This window comes from Empidonax traillii, unplaced genomic scaffold (genome assembly GCF_003031625.1).
Source record: "Empidonax traillii isolate 1590-97213 ecotype Southwest subspecies unplaced genomic scaffold, ASM303162v1 scaffold474:size1423191, whole genome shotgun sequence".
NCBI lineage: Eukaryota > Metazoa > Chordata > Aves > Passeriformes > Tyrannidae > Empidonax > Empidonax traillii.
The window spans coordinates 86,455-105,137 of record NW_020955667.1 but is presented as its reverse complement, the minus strand read 5'-3'; the positions used below and the strand labels follow the sequence as shown (position 1 = coordinate 105,137).

Sequence of the window (18,683 nt, the reverse complement as noted above, 5' to 3'; positions counted from 1 at the left end):
GGCTATTATTTGTATTAAGGCAGGATTAGTACTTTCAGAGTCAGGGAAGAAGGAGGATTAATTTTAAATTTCCTAATCAATTAAAAAAAAATCCATAGAGCTTTCAGTCGTTCATATAGTCAGTGGTTTTGCCTTAACTGTGGGATCTGACCCTTTAGTATCTCTTTTTGACCTTGTGGGCTGTTTTTTCTGGGAAGAAGTGCAGTGTGTGCTCCTCTGACCAGCACTGAAACCTGCTCTGGTGACATCTCCAATCCGGATTCTTGAAGGGAGTAGTGCGAGCCTGGTGCTGACTGCTCAGATTTAGCCATTGAAATTGGTGAGAATTACATCACCAACATATGGAAATATGAGTATGTCCTTTATTGTTCTGCAGTTTTGAATGCAATTCATAAGCCTGCTAAAAATACCTGCTGTCCCTCTCTTCAGAGGTGGGTGTGCTCTGGCTGCCGTACGGCTGATAATTTAATGATTAGGTGTCATGGCTGGTTTGTGCTCAGATTCAATTACATTTTTTTTTTTTACCTGTTTCCTGAAACTCCCTCTAAAAAGCAAGGCTACGAGCTGCCTGGTGACATTGTTGGTAAGGGAGAAGCACTTCTGTGAGTGGGAATTACATCAACTGGGTTGTGTTCCAGCAGTGTGACGGTGAAATCCCACCGGTTCCCAAATGCTAAAGAAATTTGTCTAGGCAGTGACAATAATAGCTTTATTTCCTGCTTCTATAACGTATTCGGTTTCTTTCCCCCTCAAAATATGTGACAAAAATGACCTCTGTAGTTGCATGATGAAACCAAAGGACCCCTTGTCATTGCTGTGTTTGAGAGTGAAGTGATCTCCATCAACCCTCTCCTCCACAGTTTGCCAAGAGAGGAAAACAGTCTGGTTTTGACGGGAGATTGACTCTTGTGCAACCTTTAAGATCCAGCAAAATGTAGTTTCCTAACCTTTGTCAGCTGAGCTTGTAGCCTTTCCTAAAAAGACTGTTGGCTGACAAATTTACGGTGATCTCGTCTGTTTATAGGATGTGAGTTCAGAAACTAATGGCTAAACCGTGAGGGGAAAATCTGCTCTGTTTATTGGAGAATTTTCAAGTACCACCTTGCTATATTTGTCTTTTTCCTCCTTTCTCTTTTCTTCCATTAACTGATTCCTTTTATTTATCTCATTATCTGAAGTAGCTGCAAGAGGTATTATTTAAATGTGTCCCAATTTTCTTACCATGATGATGTACATCAGAGGTTTGTTTGTTTAAAATATCTGATTATCATTGCCTTTTTTTCCCCCTCTCTTTTACTAGTGATGTCCAAAAGCTAAAAAGGGTACATAATGAACTCAAAGGACTTAACATGGGAACAAGTTGTATCAGTAATTATTTTGGTATTTATTGGTTACAGCAACAATCTGTCACAAGCTGTGCAGTTATTTTGGCATGCCTTGTGTGTTTGTCCTTTGCATCACAACAGCCTTTTTTCCCTGCAAATGCTCTGTTTTGGCAAAAGCAGGAAAATTGATTTTAAATAGTTTCACGGTGCTTTTGGATGATTATTCTTTCCAGAGCTGTGCTGTAGCATTCTAAGATATTTTTAAGTACTCCATGTAATTATTAAACAAGCACCTGTCTCATAAACTCTGTTGTCCAAAACAATTACCGAGTAATTTCTGATCCCACAGGATTTTTAATTGAAAATGCTGTGTGCATGATACAGAGTAGTAAAATGCCAGTTTTACAATGTGGTGCTCTTTGTTCTAGGAATGTTTACAAGGATTACCGTTTCCTTGAGCTAGCCTGTGACTCCCAAGAGGAGGTGGATAGCTGGAAGGCATCTCTGCTACGAGCCGGTGTCTATCCTGATAAATCCTCAGTAAGTCAAACAGCTCACTGGTTTGCCAGTAGCTGCTCTGTTTGAGTCGGAAAACACACTTCTATCATCTGGGGAAACACAGTGTCTGCAGATATCTCACGAAAGGGCAGCCTTTTCATTGTACTGGTCTGTGGCAGTTGCGAAATATTCGTAATGAAATATTTTAAGATCAATTTGTGCGTCAAACCTCAACGCGGGGAAAAAAAAGCAACCACAAACCAAACCTTCCAACGTGTTTTTCATTGGATCTGTGTAGTAAAAGCGTTGAGCAATTTGGGGTTTCCTGAGCTGCGTTGTTTCTATTCATGTTTTCTAGAGGTAAAGATGTGCTTTGAAGAGTTTGTTCCCCCAAGCTCTGTATTACAGAACTGACAGCAGCATTCCAGGCAATCGTGTATATTTGTTTTACTGATTTTGCTGCATGTTTCTTGTGCATGAAACACATGCCAAACCTTTCCAAGGGCAGTTTTACTCAGCTAATCATCATGTGAAGCAAATTGAACAGGATACAGTAAAAAAGCCTCTATTAATTCACCAGAAATGACAGCAAGCTGGGAAACAAAACATGTCCAGCTACCATTTCATATTTTTTGGACCTAGATTTCTTGATACTTTACATCAGGTGAAGGTTTGAGGAGATGCATCCAGAGGGAAGGCTGACTAACAGGAAAATCCTGTTGTTTGAGCTTTTGGAGTTTCTCTGTTGCACAGTTCACCTTTCTGCCGTGAGGCTGCTGCTCTGCTGGATCCCCTCAGCGCAAGATTTCTCTTCTGGGAAATGATGCTTTGATTCTGATTGAATTTGTCCTTCTTCCTGGTTGCTTTCCATGGTCCCTTGTGTTCAGGGTCTTCTCTGTTCATCTTTCTCTCCCTCATATTTCCTTTATACTTGTGATGCCTGCATGGCTTCCAGTACCACTGTCTGCATCTCCTCCTGCTGCTGTTTAAGCAAACAAGCCTCAGCTTCCTCTCTTCATAGCAAGTGTCATGGCTACCATCAAAAGATAATTAAGAACTCCTTGAACTGCTAGATTATCCAATTATTATAGAAATTATTATAGAAATAAACAGTAATTATGATAATGATGATAGGTTTGGGTTTTTTTAAGGAGTAGTGAAAATACTCATTTAGCAGAAGAACTACCAGGTACCTGAGACCTTTAAAAAAAAACTGGTGACTTTTCAGTATGTTGCCTGTTCCAATACATTGGGACCTACCTACGACCATCAGAAGTCATTTTTCAAGGATTGGTTGTAAGAAGTTGCCTAATTAATTACTAAGAACAAAATACCGTATTGTTTTGGTTTTTTCTTACTCAGGTTTTAATCATGATGTCAAAAAAACCTGTTGCTGCCTCTGGTATAATCTTGTATTCTGTGATGGTTGTATTGTAGCTCATATATTTGTTACTTTATCCTCAAATAAGACAGACTAGTTGGATTTCTAAATTTCTCTTCTGTCTTCCTCTCCCTCCCTTCCCCCTCAGAATACTTGGTATTCAAAATATGTTTACAAAGAATTCTTACTTTTGTTTAAAGTTGATCTGTCAAAGGAGTCTTAGATGCAAGATGAGAGACTTCCTTGAAAGACAGAAGTAGAAAGAAGTCAAAATAAAGTTCTCCTTTGAGCTGGAATTATCTTTGCATTATAAAAAGAGTGAATATTATTGTTTCAAACCCCTATAGTTTGAAATTCATCCACTAGTCCATCAAGCTGTTCAGGAAAGATGCTTAGTGCTACTCTAGTCTTCCAAAACTTTATTCCTAAAGAACTAGAGATCCAAATGTGGACTGTGAGTCTGCTGTTAGGGTTTTGAATTTTGCAAAGCAGAATCTAAAAGGCCTCAGGTACCTTAGAAGCTCCAGTGGAACCCAAATAAAAACGAGCAGCATTTCATTAACATCCTGTGCACGCTCCTCAGTTTCACACCTTCCTCTGACAATACAAAAAAAAGGTTTAAAGACACCCCTCAGTTTATTCTCCTCTAAAGATTTAGAGGCTGTGTTTTTAAGTAAGAGAGACTTCCAGGAAATGGCAGCAACTTTTCCCTCCAGTGCTTCCCCACAGCTTTGTGATCCCGGAGGTAAAAGGCAAAGAGGTGCCCGAGCCCCTTCCCAGATGGACCTTCTCCCTCTCTCTCATGTGCGAGGCTCAGCCGGGAACTTTTGAGTGTCCGAGGCTTTGGTACCAGCAGTAGATAAATTGCTGCTTAGAAATGCAAACTAGCTGGGTGTTGCTGTGGGGCTGGAGCTCTGCAGCGTGGGCTGACCCGCTCCCTGGAGCTGCCAGAGCGTGTGCGCAGCCGGGAGGGGGAAAGCGGAGCTGGATGCTTTCACTGGCAGCTCTGCTGCTCGTCTGCAAGGACCTGGTGGAAAACCCACAGCCACTGCCCCTAGCTGGGTTCCTTCTGCAGTGGCAACAAAAGTAGGAATTTGTCACTGAATTAGAGAGATTTGTCCTAAATTCTCACCAAGGGCAAATCTCTCATCTAAGAATATTGATTTTTCTATTGGTTGTAGTGCTCCACTGATTGCAGTGGTAATGGGGCTCAGTACTTGCTGCCACTAATACGGCGTCTCTGCTGCTACTTTAATCCTGTAAGCTGAGTCCAGGGTTTTAGATGTATAATTTTTCTTTTTGCCTAAACAAATCTCATTAATATCTTAAAGGACATATATCACCCCTTTGCTCCTTTTCCTTGCTTAATTTTGCCTGCCTTGCCTGACCTGTGCACACGGTGATGCACACTCAGCTTCATATATTCACTCTGTTGCGAACTGTCTCTGATCACCCCTCAGTGTTGCTCCATCAGCCCCTCAATTCTTTTGCAGTTTGCCAAGTCACCTCCTTCCCGCGGTCGATTTACTTCTGTCAGGCCGTGGGCTTTGACAGCCACCCGGATAGCGATGAATCAGTGTTTTTATTTTTCCAACCCATATGCAAGTCAGCTTTCTTGATATAAATCACACTGTGGCCAATTCACTTTGAAACGGGATATCCATTTACCAGCTGACTTTACTGCAGGCCTTCTGGACTGATGCATCCAAAACCCTCTTTTTTTTTTTTTTTTCTTTTTTTTTTTTAAAATGACTACAACTTTGTGACTAACCCTTCCAGACTCTATTTCTCAACTGTAGGCTGGTGTTTATTTTGGCTGGCTTCCCACTGTAAAATATACACTGTTCATGCCAGCTCATGGCAAAACTCACAATTAAACTAAAATAATAGCACAGATGTTTGTCGTAACTTGCTCTGCACACTCTACCTTGCTAGCACTGTCCGTTCCTCCTTCCCCCCTCCCATAATGCCATCTTCCTCCTTATTTTTATTACTAATCTAAAAGTTCAATATTTGCATTTTAAAAAGCTTTGGATGGTGAAACTTTCCACTCGCTGGCGAGTTGTGGGGAGTGGCCGTCACGCGGGCTCAGCAGACACGTTCAGGGGGTTGCTTTGTGAACTGGAAGCTCAGCATTACCAACAAAAATCCCTCTGGCTCCCATCCCATCCCTAGAGCACTTCAGGCCTCGTTTTCTTCTTTCTCATATCGGTGTCCTCTGACTTCCCAGGAGCCGCTCCTGACTGACACCGACGGAAGCAAAAGTGGAATCAGAATGTTTGGGTGGAGAGCAAAACATTCTGAATGTTTTGAATCCCTTGCAAATGTCCTGTGTTCCCCTGGAAGCTCTCTAACTACAGGATTCAGTGAATGTTCTCTGAGTCAGTTCCTCATTTGGTTTGACCCATTTCCAGAACTGTATAAGTGAGGCTGAATGAATGTAAAATAAATGTATCTAATATTTCTTTTTTCCCCCCTCTCTTTCCTCCTTGCTGCATCCTACAAAGGGGAGCAACAAAGTAAGTTGTTTGTCCTTTTACAAACTCCTTTTGTATCCTGTCACAAGGGTTTTGGCATGAAAACTGGTTTGTCTTTTGGTTCACACAGCTATTACCTGCATGCCCTTAACAGCAAACTGCTTTGAGAAATGGGGGTGCAAAAGCATCCTCTAGAAAAACTATTACGGGCTCTTTGTTTTAATTTTGGGGAAGGAAAAGTATTAAGTGTTGCTGAGTGTTGTTTTTTAAGGGGGTTCAGTAAGAATGATACTATAAAAGTGTTGGGCCCAAAGATTATGAAGGTATAGTAATAAAGACCTTCTGAGGAAAGGTTACTACAGTCTGGTGAAACTCATTACAGCTGGATTTTTTGACCATACATCAAAGCTTGTATTAATGGGCAGTTATAAAAACCCAGCACTAAAGTCTTAAATAACAGATTTGCTGGTGTTGTTGGCTAAGCCGAACTAGATCAGTGTACTGGCTTTGAAGGTGCCTTAAAATGGATGGAGGAGGGTGGGGTCAACATTTGACTTGGCTTCTAGACCCTTGATGTGTTCCAGCTGGACAGCAGCAGAAGGGTGTGGGGTGTGGAGAGGGAGAACTGAAATATGCATGGTAGGGTTTTTTTTTTTTTGAAAATAAGCAGCACATAAAAAGACAGTTTTGCTGATGTTGATCTGATAAACGAGTAATACCGTGGTTCCCAGGATTTTTTTTTTATGCCATTTTTACTGAGCTTAAGAGTGGAAAGTGCACATCTCACACTCTGGAATAAGATGCAGAGAGAGTTTGTGATACCTCGGAAAGGAGTAATGCAGCTTTTGTGCCTTTTTTTCCACCCCCTCTTTCCCTCTTTTGGTATATTAACCCATAGGAAGATGAATCTGGAGCATCAAAAGATGCTTCACAGCAAATGTTGAAAGTAGCCTTTGAAATATAGCATCTATATTGTGAACTGGAAGCATTTTTGGGGTATTTGGGAAAGACCTAGGTGGTTTTAAATGTTCTGAAAGTTGGTAATTTCTGTCTGCTTTTATTTTTTGCAATTTTAACCCATTTTTGACCATGTCTTTCTGCACACTGGCTGGGCTCAGAGGCACCAAAAATCTTCTGTTTTGTTGGCCTGCCTGGGAAAAGGGGCTCTAAGTGTTGGGTGGGGAGGGGTTAAGAGAATTGGTGTATTGATGGCATGGATAGAGGGACTTTACATAGGAGGTGGTGTGAAATGTAAACGTTAACTGTGTACACTGAAATGTCAAGGTAGTGTTTATAATGTTTCTTTAGGACATGCTGACTTAAGGCTTTGCTGCTGCAGTGGATGCTGCTCTGATCTCAGAGGAGGGAGGTTGGACTGTAGGTGCTCTGTCAAGGGAAATGGGGATGGATGGGACGCTGGAGAGCTCTTGGGGCTGGCAGACACCGAGTCTGGAGGTCGGGAGTTGTGTGGACCAGCTCTATTCTCCAGTGCCCTGAGCTGTGGGAGGTCAGGACCTGTTGCATCTGACAGAATAAGCTGCTGGCACAAGACAGGATACCCATAAGCAGGTAGAGGACAAACCTGCAAGATGTGAGGATTAGAGAGCTCTTGGCTCTTCTTTCACTCTGAGGAAAAGACAATTCTTGCTGTAGGTTCAAAGAGATTCTCCCTCTGGCTCAGGCTGTCAGCCAGAAGATAACTCCAAAAGAAATCTCCAGGAAACCATCCTGATCTTTCTCTTTGACCCAGTTCCTTCCTTGTAAGGATTCTTGTATCTTCATCTGTGCGTGCCCCCACCCTCCCCTTCTCTTTCACAGAGGGCATTCATGCTGGAGTCTGGAGGTTACATATCCCACTAGGCAGATTGAACTAACCTGCAGCTGCCTGTGGAGGCTCAAATCCCACAGTCTTCTTCTGCACTGGTGGCATGGAAAATGACGTGGGTAAACCCGAGAGGTGGCCAGACAGTTTTTGAGAACAGGTCAGGAGAAGAGAGGAATGGCTGACTGAGGTCAATGATGGTTTATCACAGCTTCTCATGCAACTTCATTGTCCAAAGCTGCATAATCCTTCCAGACTGTCCTGGTACAGATTTCCTGGGTTGCTACCAGAGCTGTAACTCTCCTCCTAGTGCTGCCCAGTGTGGCATTCATACTGTGCATCCTGTCCTATGTACAGATGTCAAGATCCTGTACTCACCCATCCATTCAGACAGAGGCTGCTTTTATACCTCTGCCTTTTGCTTTGCACTCTTGGATTTACAAAAGTAAAACCAAACATTGGAGTAATGAGTCCCTAAGAAAAAGGGGGAGGAAGGGAAGTGAAGAGGGTTTATAATCGTCAGCGGACTGCTAATCATTTTTATTTTTACATTTTATTGTTGCCCAATCATTACCGTAAGTGAGATTTCTCACGTGGTAAAGATAAATATATCTTCAAAAGCTTTGTTGGATAAAGTCTGTAAAGGGTTGTGTCAAATGAGGTAATGGAGACCAACCTCATTCAGCCAGCACATGTTGGCAAACCACATCTCACTAATGTTAACACTGAACTCCACAGCCTTGTGCAGGAACTGGAGACAGAGGAGCTGAGAGCTTCTGTCTTAAGACACCACCGGGGATGTGCTGCTTCCCCTGTGTATCTTCTTCACCCTCATTTAAAAAAAATTCATGAATCCCCTCAAAACAGCCCTCCAGATGCAGCTGTTTGAAAACAACATCTCAGCCTGCACAGTTCTCACAAAGTCTATCTTCAGTGAGCTTCTAACCTTGTTAGTTTGAAAGATTAGGTAGATACTGTGTTCTAGGGAAATTTTGATTCCAAATCTCTTGGCACTCAAGCAATGAAACAGCAGCAACAAACAAACAAAAACAAACCAATCAAAACCCCCAAATGCCACTTTTTTAATATAAAAAGTTACCTTTCCTTTGGCATGATTAAGTCTTGAGTTAGTGAATCACTTCTGCTTGATTTGAAGGATCAAACACTTAAATGCTGAGCTCAGACTTGAGGAACTTCAACTTGGAAAATGAAAATCTCTTTAAATTACTTTTTACAGACAAAGTCACTATGAATTTCTTGCCTTCTAATTATTTTGCATTGCTGTGCTTGCTGATACCCTTTACAGAATGTGTAGAATTGAAGTACAGAAGTCTTGTATTCACAGCTCAGAGGAGTTATCACAGTGCAGACAATGCTGTGCATTAAAACATTCACTGAATATAAAGTCAGTGTAATTTAGTCTGAATTTTCTCTTAGGAGAAACAGAATCCCCTTTGGAAAAAGAAGGAAAATACTCTTCCTGTCAGGTCAGTTTGCCTGTTACTCCTGAAAATACATCTTGGTGACATATTAATTGGTTAGATTGAAGCGGTTCTTCTTCTCTCTTTTTGTCTTCAAGGGGAGTTAGTTTTACTAAACCCAGATTCCAGCTCAGCTACTTCATTAAGGAGTCCTGATGTCCTACTGTCTCTTGAGACAGTCCTGGAAAATGGGAATGTGGTGAAGTCAGGACAGTCCTGTTCTACCTACGTATATGCCAACAGTGCTCTCGGTTCACGTGTCTCGTGCTTGACCATTGCCGTGTAAATGCAGGTGTAGTGCCAGAAGCCATCGGTGTCATGCGTTGGAATAAAGCTCTGATGTTTTCAGCCATGTTTCTGCAGGGGCTTCAGTTATCTCCCAGACATAAACTCTGACTCAGCCAGTTACTGGCTGTGATGATGCTCTGCCAGTGCCCCAGCCAGATTCAAACTGGAAGTGGGTGGTTCTGCTCCAGGATTGCTCAAGTCTGTGTTCGGGAGAAGTTCCTAAACTAGAAAAAGTAAAGACTTGTTTGGGTTTGTTGAAAAGCAAACTGCTGATATGTCAGAGGGCAAAACAGCGTAGACAGAAGTGTAAACTCTGCCTTTACTGAGTTTACTGTTTTTAACTAGTGTATTTTAGAAAAGGAAGGCATTGAAGTCTAGGAAAAGAAGAATCCACTTCAGTTATGACTAAAATTGGTTTCAGGCCAACGAGGTTTAAAAATAACTTTTAACCAAGTGTTAATTTTTTATTTTTTTTTTTCAAGTGGAAAAATGCCATAATTTTATAGACAGTGTTTCAGTCATTGCTTCAAACAGATGAGTTGGATTTTAGGAGGAAGTCCCGGTGTAAAGGAGCAGCCCAAGGGGCTGAGCGTGCATGCGCACACGCGCTGGGGCAGCAGCGGCCCAAAACACAGGGAGGAAAGGAAATGGCAGGCTGCTTCTCAGTCCTTTCCTCACTGCCTCACTCTTTCAAGGATGGGAAAACATTTTTCACGTAAAAACTCTTTTCTTGTTCTCCTAAATATTTACCAGCTCAAACAGAAACGAGATGTGAACCTTGTTCCCCAAATGTTCCTCAAGAAACAGAGCGGCCCTGATTCGTCTTCTCGTGAGAGCAAAATAACTGCTGGCACGAGAGAGTTAAAAATGTACAGGGAAAAGGAGGATTCATAGGATTGCATCAGTGGCCCTGAGTGTAACAAGATGCAGGCTGACAGACGGAGTGATTTCAAAAGCAGTCCTGGCAAAGCTGGTAACTGCTGATCGGGGTTGGGGGTTCAAGAGCTGTCACAGGCTTTTACATTTCTGCTCTTAAATGGGGCTGCTGACATTAAACAAACTCCAGGAACTTTGGAAACGAGCAAACATTTTTTTTATTTCTGTTATGGATTCATGGTGGGCTCTTTACTGTGCTTTTGGCAAGGCCTCTGCATATTGAAAATATTTTTAAATTCTTCATTCTTTATGGTGCAGCTACTTCTTGCGCTGCTTCCACTGTGATGAGGGGTTTTGATGAAGCTCTGCAGGAACGTGAAAGCTCTCTGGTTGTGGAGTTTCAGATCATGCAGTGTGAGTATCAGCCCCATTCTGGACATTCAGTGAGATTTGTCCTGGGGAAGGTGCAGTGAAGGTGTCCAACCTGTAAGGATGCTTTCCCAGCCCAGGTCAATGAGCACTGAGAGTTGGCTGGCGGAGGGGGAGGTTCTAAAGTGTGCTGTACAAATCTCTGCCAAAAAGGTCCTTTGGAGTCCAAAGAGTCCCTGTGTCTCCAGGTCTTGGAATAGTTGCAGTTGGAAAGGTCTGGTTGCCCCTTTAGCGTAACAGGACGGGATCACCCATGAGAGGGACTGAACAGAAGGGGAAACACACAAGTATGACAAGCCTTTGGGACAATCCTAAAATATCTTCCTTGTCTTCCAAGTCAGTAATTGCACAAAAGCCTACTGCTGAATAGTAATTAGGAGTAAATAAATATTCAAAACATTTTTTTCCTGCCAAAAGTGTCACCAGACTCACCATTCCATAGCATTTACAGTGTAACAGGAAATGTAGTCATTGGACATGAGGGTGGAGAGCAGCTGGTGAACAGCCAGATACTCCTTTTTCTCATTTAGAAGGAAAAACAAGATGATGGGGAGAAACTGAAAGTTATTTTTCCTGACTCCATTTTGGACTAAAATGAAGATATGGAATGTCTAGTCTGACACACAGCTCATCCTGGATTTCTTTAACCTTTCCTAACTATCTTGTTTTGTGGAGACAGGTTTATAACTACTTTCCATGTGCCAGGTCAGAATCAAGTCCCGTGTGTAAAACCCTCTATTCTGGAGCTGCATTCTCCACTTGGGTAGCTCTCTTTCCCTGATGCCACGTGTTCCTGTTCTGCAGTCACTCCTCAGCTCCTGTCCTGCCTGTTTCCCAGCCCCATTGTGGCCTTTGATTGCCTTCCCTGTCCTCTGTCTGCTAATTATTTTGCATTGCTGTGCTCATTTGTCCTCATTTGACACTTCCAGTTTTGCAGAATGGTGATTTCCCACTGGGAAGAGCTGGCTACAGACGTGTGGTGGTGTCTGATCAGTGCAATTCTGGGGTGACTTTCATACTCTTGTTCCTAAAACCCCTGTTCCTGCAACTGAGAAATGAGTAGTCTTACTCTGTTTCCTTCCCTTGAAACTCAACCTCTGCTGTTCCTCTTTTATAATCAAATTTGAATTTGATTAATTGAAATTCAAAGAGAGAATTATATGTCACTGTACGCGCTACTATGTTCAAATAACATGTCAAATTACTTGGGTAGGTACAAAATTACTATGACCTGTAACAAGAGGTGTCAGGCCCCTATCAGACCCTTTAATTGCAGGTATTCAAACTTTCTGGTCACATTTGTTGCACAGTATTATCTTGACCTGTTCAACAATTGGGGTGGCAGCATTCCTGGAGGTATTTAGAGAAATCAGCTAAAGAAACTAACCCAGAGCATGGAAGATAAAAGTCCATGAAAAAAAAATAATCTAATGCAATGTAATCTGTTGTTAAGTTTTAGTTTGGTTTAATACTGCTTGATTTGCAGATTTAGATAATTTCTCAGTGGGAGCAGGAGCCTTCATGTAGTGAACAGAAGCCTTTCCAGTCACAGACCAGTTGTCTCTAGCTGTGTGTTGCTGGCACTGTGTAGAAGTATGTAGTTGTTCACAACCACAGCCTGGAAACAGCTCTGCTGTACCATAATTCTAAATTATAGTTATTAAAGGTTATCTGGCTGATTCAGACAGCAAATTCTCAGAAGTACCGTGAGCGAGATTGTCTTTAGCTCTGCTGTGAGGGCAGTGACAAAATGGCAGAGGCCACCCTTTTATCCATTTTTGCAGCTGTGAACACGCACACATCCTCAAACAGCTCAACCTCTCTTTCTCATCACCTGTGGCCCGAGATGTGGCTGCACAAACTCAAGAGAGAAATGATCACACCCGCTCTCTGCACCCAAGAGTTGTGTGGGCAGAGTTCCTTGCTGTTCCTCAGCTGAGGTCTTTGATGTACCAAACAGTCTGACTGAAGGAGGACACCAGCAGGCAGCCTCAAACGTGTTGCTGCCTGGAGCTGTGGGACTGTACATGAATCAGAGCTGGTGTATTTATGTGTTGGCCAATGTGTGGACGCGCAAGTAACCAATGTCTTACAGAAAGGTAAATTCTTACCCTCATTTGTAAGACTTCACTTCTAGAGCTGTGGCTTCTGGTTATGGGCTCACTGATGATTTATATGTTAAAGCTCAGGCTAACACTGAGAACAAAATGCAGCACTGTCTGCAGTCCTTAACACCATCTGCGTTGCCCTTGGTGGGATGAAAATCAAAGCTCTTGCTTTAGGAAGCTCAACCTTCAGTTGTCTTTAAGTTTGAAAACATTAACTCTCTCTCTGTGCTCTTTGTTATAAACTGCTCTGCAGGAAATACCTCTTTACCTGATGGGTGAGTGTGTGTGTTCAGAAATGGTTTAATTGCAGCCAGTCTAGGTCATGGCAAGGCTGGAAGACAGGCACGGTGAAATCAGTGGCATCAGCTTCCAGAAGAGTGAGAAGCTCACCTGCTGTGACTGGGTGTGTTCATAGGGGGCTGTTGGTTTTTTTCTGTGTTCTCTGTAGTCTGATCAGTGTTCTGCTGAAACAAAGTTCCCCTTTTCTAGAAGCAGTCCTGGCATTGTCTCACTGGGGCTGTGATTTCTGCCCCATGTCCTCTTTCTTTTATTTGGTTCCATCGACTGTGTACAGTTTCCTTTGTGAGCCACAGCATGCTACCATTCCAGCAGCTGGTTTTAATATTGTGAACAGATACTATTTGTCTAGAAGCTGCAGTTGAGGACCAGGAGTCCATTTTACAAACTGAGAGTAGGAACATCATTCCTTGCAGTCGAAGAATGACATGAGAGAATCGGTGGATAATTCCAGGACAGTGTCCTGAGCTTTTTGTTCAAGGTTGTCAGTACCCACTGAGTGCTTTTGGGACAGACTACCTGTTTGTCACTGGTCTGACCAGCAAAGGACATTAGTTCTTTAAAAATACCTCACTCCAACATCTTTTAAGTATGTAGTAGTTTCTTTCTAGCTTGTAGGACAAGGGTTATTAATTCTCCTGATTATTTCCCAGACTCTCTTTAATTCCTCTCTGAAATTTGACACTGGTTCATTTGTGCCTGTCCTTACCTGGTGGAACCACCTTACCTAAGCTGAACCACTTCAGCCTAGAGTATGATTGATAGTTGCTCAGGTGGGTGTGTTGGGTCAGTTGTTCAAGTGATTTAAATCAGTAATCCTTGTGAACTATCCTAAGTGTAAGCATGTACATGAAGTTCTCCATCCTTTTATCTCAAAGGATTGTACCCAAGGCTGAGTGAGTGTGTATTTTCAAAGAACCCTGGTTGGTGTCTTTGCTCAGGGATGCTGGATGGGTTTCCTTTAGTGTACATAACTATCAACATTTTCTCATCAAAATTCAGATCTTTTCTGATGGGTTCCCACTGGGGAACTGCATTTTTAGGAGTCTGTGTCTAGAATTAATCCGTGATTATTCCTTCCAAGTCTGAATCTCTTGGCTGTTGAACTACTTCACTCTCCCTTCATCCACAGCGTGTCCCTGGAAGTGCCGGGTTCTCAGGCAGTTGTCTTTGGGCAATATAGCAGTAAAGCAAGGAAACTCAAATTTAGAAACTCAGATTTACAATGGAGTGCTTAAATACACATCTTTTCCTTGGTGAGGCTCTCAGTGTGACCTGTTTGTCTTTTGTGCATTTCTGAATTTTCAGGCAAAGTCTTCCTGCCTCTGCTCTTTCTGGTTGAATCTGCCATTTCGGATGTTGGAATGGTTTACTTGACCTAAAAAATGCTCCTTTTTTAAAGCAGTTACTTATACCTTATTTGCAGCTGCAGTTTTCTGCGAGAAGCTCATGCTTCTTCAGTATCAGTGGCCTTTAGACTGATGTTTCATAGCTCTTTGTAAAACATGTTCCATCATCTGTAGAAGAGCATTAAGCCACAGTCACAAATACCTGAGAGGTTGTGACAAATACACCATTCCTTCCAAATCCAATGCCCAACTGACAATGGAAAATTACAGTTCAAATATTGGTGATGCTACTGCTTTTGTTGCTGAGCATCTTGGTCAAAACACTGCTTTACTGTGGTAACAGTCCCTTGGGAATGACTATTCAATGCATTCAACCTTTGTTTTTTCTTTCTTGGCAAGTTTCTGGCTATGTCCTGGAAAGTTCCTGGAGTCTGCTGTGGTTCTACAGCAGCTGAGAATATGGGGAGCAGCAGAAGCTAAAACATTTTCTGTTCAGTATGCAAAGGAATAACTTTGAGATGGGGAGTTTTTCAGTGCAAATTAACATGTCCATCTTCACACTTAACAAGCTAAAAACTCATCAGAGAGCGAGGTAAAATTGCTAGGAAGTTGCTCCCAGGTTTCCACTCCGTCCTCCCAGACATTTGCAAAAACTAAGCGGTTTTGCTGCAGAACATAAGCTTGACTTGACACAGAATGTTTTTGTTAATATTCCTACATGGAATATCCAACAGGAGAGTTTTTTAGTCAATCCAAGTTCAGGCATCGCAATGTTCAGATCTGGTCATTTATTGGAAAACCGCTGTGACTTCTCATGTTTTTGTGAACTTACTGTACTGAGTTTAAAGTCTCTTGCTGGAAGACATGCTTAAAAACAAACAACATGCTTCCAAAGTTGTTTGTGCTAATTTAAAAAAAAAAAAAAAAAAAAAAAGGAAAGAAAAATAAAAGAAAAAACTCTCTCATAGACTTGGCCAGAGCACTGTTTCTTGCCCAGCCTGCTGTGTGTCTGATAACATATTCCAGAGAGGCTGCACATGCAGAGAGCTTTTCATTCAGTGTCTTTGGGTGTAGTATGGCAGAATATTTGAGTGTCTGACATTGGAACAGTGCTGAATGCATTGAAATCCAGGCATTTATGTATCTTCAGAGTGCACCTGCGTGTAGTCGACAGAGGAACACTTTCCAGTGCTGCAACAAAAACCATTACTTTCCCACTTCTCCCCAGTTAGCATTAGACATATCATAGAAGAGTTGGAATATGAGGCAGACTGTGCAAGCAGCCACTGCAGTTCTTACTGGGTTTTGGGTGTCCCAAAAAGATCTGTACTCAGTAGGTTGTTCTGCTGCCAGAAGCTTTATCATGTGGACTGAGTATTGTAACAGAACAGGCAACACCATCTTCATGTGTTTTTAGACATGTTATTTACTGGGGTTTCCCTGAAGAAAGCTCAGGAATTCTTTCCTTATGAGTCACTAACAAAGTGGTTGTTTTTATATAAACTTTCCTTCAGCTGGTTAGAGTTGGAACACAGTGTCTTGTGCTCCTTCTGGGCTTTGACTTTTCTCTTAATTTCTTTTAATAGTTGTTCCTGCAGCCAGCAGGATGGTTTGAACCTCGTGGCCTCCCCCTCCCGCCCTCTCTCTGAGTTCCTTAGTCTCGAAAATCGCAGGTCTGGCCAGCAGAAGGGCTGGTGGCAATCACTGTGTGTGTAAGTCCTGCCTTGTGGTGCTTTATCAACTCTGCACCTCACTTGTGGCTTAGGGAGGATGTGCTCTTGACATCAGGCAAACTGGATTTGCATTTTACGTGCTGAAACTGTAATTTTCAAAAAGGTTGATGGTTGATTCCAGTGGCGTAAAGGTTAAAAGCTGTGAAGTTTTGTGTTTCCATAATGGAAATCACTAAAGCTGGAGAGACACATCCCGCTCTTACGTACCCCTGAATCCTTTCCCACCCTCTTTGGTGGCTGCAGCAGAGTGCTGCAGAGTCACTTTTAATTACCTCCTTCCATGGCTTTTGATTTCAAGCCCAACTTGATGGCGCCAGGGGCTGAACCACAGGGAGATCTCCAGGCAAGCCCTGCCTGTGTCAGCTGCCTCGCCAGGCAGATGCTGCACTTCCTTGTGGGGTTTTTTTATTACATTTAAATTTTTGAGCCTGAGACAGGAGCTGTGTTAAAATCCAGTAACTCTGCAATGCTCTTGTATGTGAGAAATTCTGGGCTGTGGACACCAACCTCTGTTCTGCTCCCTGAGCTCACTGAGGGATGTTGATAGTCTGCGTGTACATGGATGTAGTTATACGTAGATTTGACTTCACAGGTAACATATTCTGTATTTACAGATTTGTTAAGGTGCCTGGCATTGTTTTAAGCCAATAAATATGCAGAGTTCTTTGAGTCTTTTTCATAACCCAGGGTAGGATTTCTTTATTTTTACAGGAACAGGAATGGTTTCGCTGGAATGAAAACGTTCATTCCACTGCATCATTAGCTACAGGCAATTTTCAATTGAAGCCTAGCCCATTTTTCATGCTAAAGCTCTAGTAGTTTGACCATTAATCAACATGTAGGATGAATTTCTGGGGCTGAGAGAGCTTGCCTGTAACTTAAGATGAACCCTTTTTTGTTTTTTTCTTATGAAAGGAAAGTAGTCAGAAAATAAATTATATTTTAAAGAGTTCACCTCTCTCTCACCCCCTTCTACCATTCCCCTTCTGATAAACACCCCAAAAGTTTTCATTAGATGGATGTGGAGTTTTGGCTGGAATAGCAGATCCTCCAGTGTGTCATTTGATCCTCCAGTAATTCTAAAGCAATATTCTGTTGGATGAAACTAGACTCTGACATGGTGACTGTCTGAAGTGTCCTTTGTACTGATAGTCTAGTTCAACTTGCTTTTATCACTTTAAATGTTAATTTTAAGGTCTCAGATGAAGTTTTTCCTCCCCTTCTCCATTACCTGGAAGCTGGAACCAGCAGCCCGTGGGAGCATCAAGATCTGTAGTCAACTATTACCTGTCTGTTCAGCTGCCTGCTCTTCTCACACAAGGTGAAAATTCAGAGCTCTGATCCTCCAGTTCGGAGACAGTGGTGGGAAAGGCAGGAATTGTTTCCTTACACCGCTTCTCTCCTCTAGCCTGACCAGGCTCCCAAATCCCTCTGCACAGACCTGTGGAACATGCAGTGCTTCTCCAGCCCCACAAAGAAAGTGGTCCAACAAGAGTCTCCGAGCCCAGTGGCTTAAGGGAAGTCTTCTCCAAAGGCCATATTCCTCTTTTCCCAGGCCCACTAAGCAGGAGAAGCAGCTTTGAGTTAATCAGTGAGCACATGGGAGTTTTTGGAGACCACTGCCCAAATATCTTTGCTCTTTCCTACCAAGCTTAATGTGAGAGCTGATGCAGAGCCCTTTCCAGCTCGGAGGCAGGGGAGTATGGTTTGGAACACGGACAAGGATCTTGTGGGGGAGGAAGGAAGAGAGCCGTGTAGTTCCTATAAGATACAGAGTTATTTCAGTTTAACTGTCGAGGCTGCACCGATCTACCCTGCGGAGGTTGAGAAGCAGTTTCATTGCAATGGTGATAAAATCTCCTTGTTCTTGACATGCAGTTTCATTTGACTCTTAAGGAAAGAGTGCAGCAGCCCTGGAAAGCAGGGCAGTGTCCAGTGCTCTCCCTCACCAGAGGGCCCATAGCCTCCTCCATCAGAGATTCAGGCAGGATCACACCAGGACTGTACAAAATGGTGTTCCCTCTTGGATCAGCTCTGCTCCTGACAGAGACTGCCAAGACGTGCTCTTTTCATGCCCACATCACACCAGTGTCTCAGAATTCTGTGATGCCTGGTTAGATGTCTTTGAGCTTTCTTTTCCCTTGTTATTGCTAACTGATGAGCTCCCAGTCCAGCACAGCAGCTGTCATTATTCTGTCAGCACGTAGCTATTATTTTATCCTGTTTCTGTTTTTCCAGTCCTTAAAGTTATCTGTGTCTACCAGGGCAATGTTCAATCTTCCGTTGTGTTGACACTACCTTACAATTTTGTCTTATGGGCAGAATCAAATTTAACTGGCGAGAGTTTGCTATTTTATTTCAGTAGTACTGATCCATTTGACACTTTGATGAAATCCTTCAAGGCTGCTGGTTCTTCTTCTCAGATTATAATTTATTTATCTGTTAGAGAGTTGTTTTACTGCATCATTCTTTCATTAATACTCAGCTTTATAAACTTACTTGCCAGTCTTCTAAGGGTATCACTGTGCTGAGTCAAATACCTGTCAAGTTTCCCTTAGTCCGAAAAATCAGTTTGGTGTGCTCTGCCTTTTTTTTTTTTTTTTTTTTTTTTTTTTTTTT

General features: G+C 42.4%; 1 protein-coding gene across 10 annotated transcripts in view; it reads left to right on the top strand.

Moving 5' to 3' along the window:
• The window catches only part of DNM3 (dynamin 3), a 172,596-nt gene that overhangs the window by 114,791 nt on the left and 39,122 nt on the right, over positions 1 to 18,683 (top strand). For 8 of the 10 annotated variants that reach the window (XR_003572575.1, XR_003572574.1, XM_027895874.1 and 5 more), the window contains 2 exons: positions 1,754 to 1,865; positions 5,712 to 5,723. Coding sequence is in view for 8 of the 10 variants with exons in the window: in XM_027895874.1 (XP_027751675.1) it covers positions 1,754 to 1,865; positions 5,712 to 5,723 (124 nt within the window). In the remaining 2 variants the exon portion in view is untranslated. The remainder of the gene's footprint in view (positions 1 to 1,753; positions 1,866 to 5,711; positions 5,724 to 18,683) is intronic. The other 2 variants (XM_027895875.1, XM_027895871.1) reach the window with 1 other exon arrangement.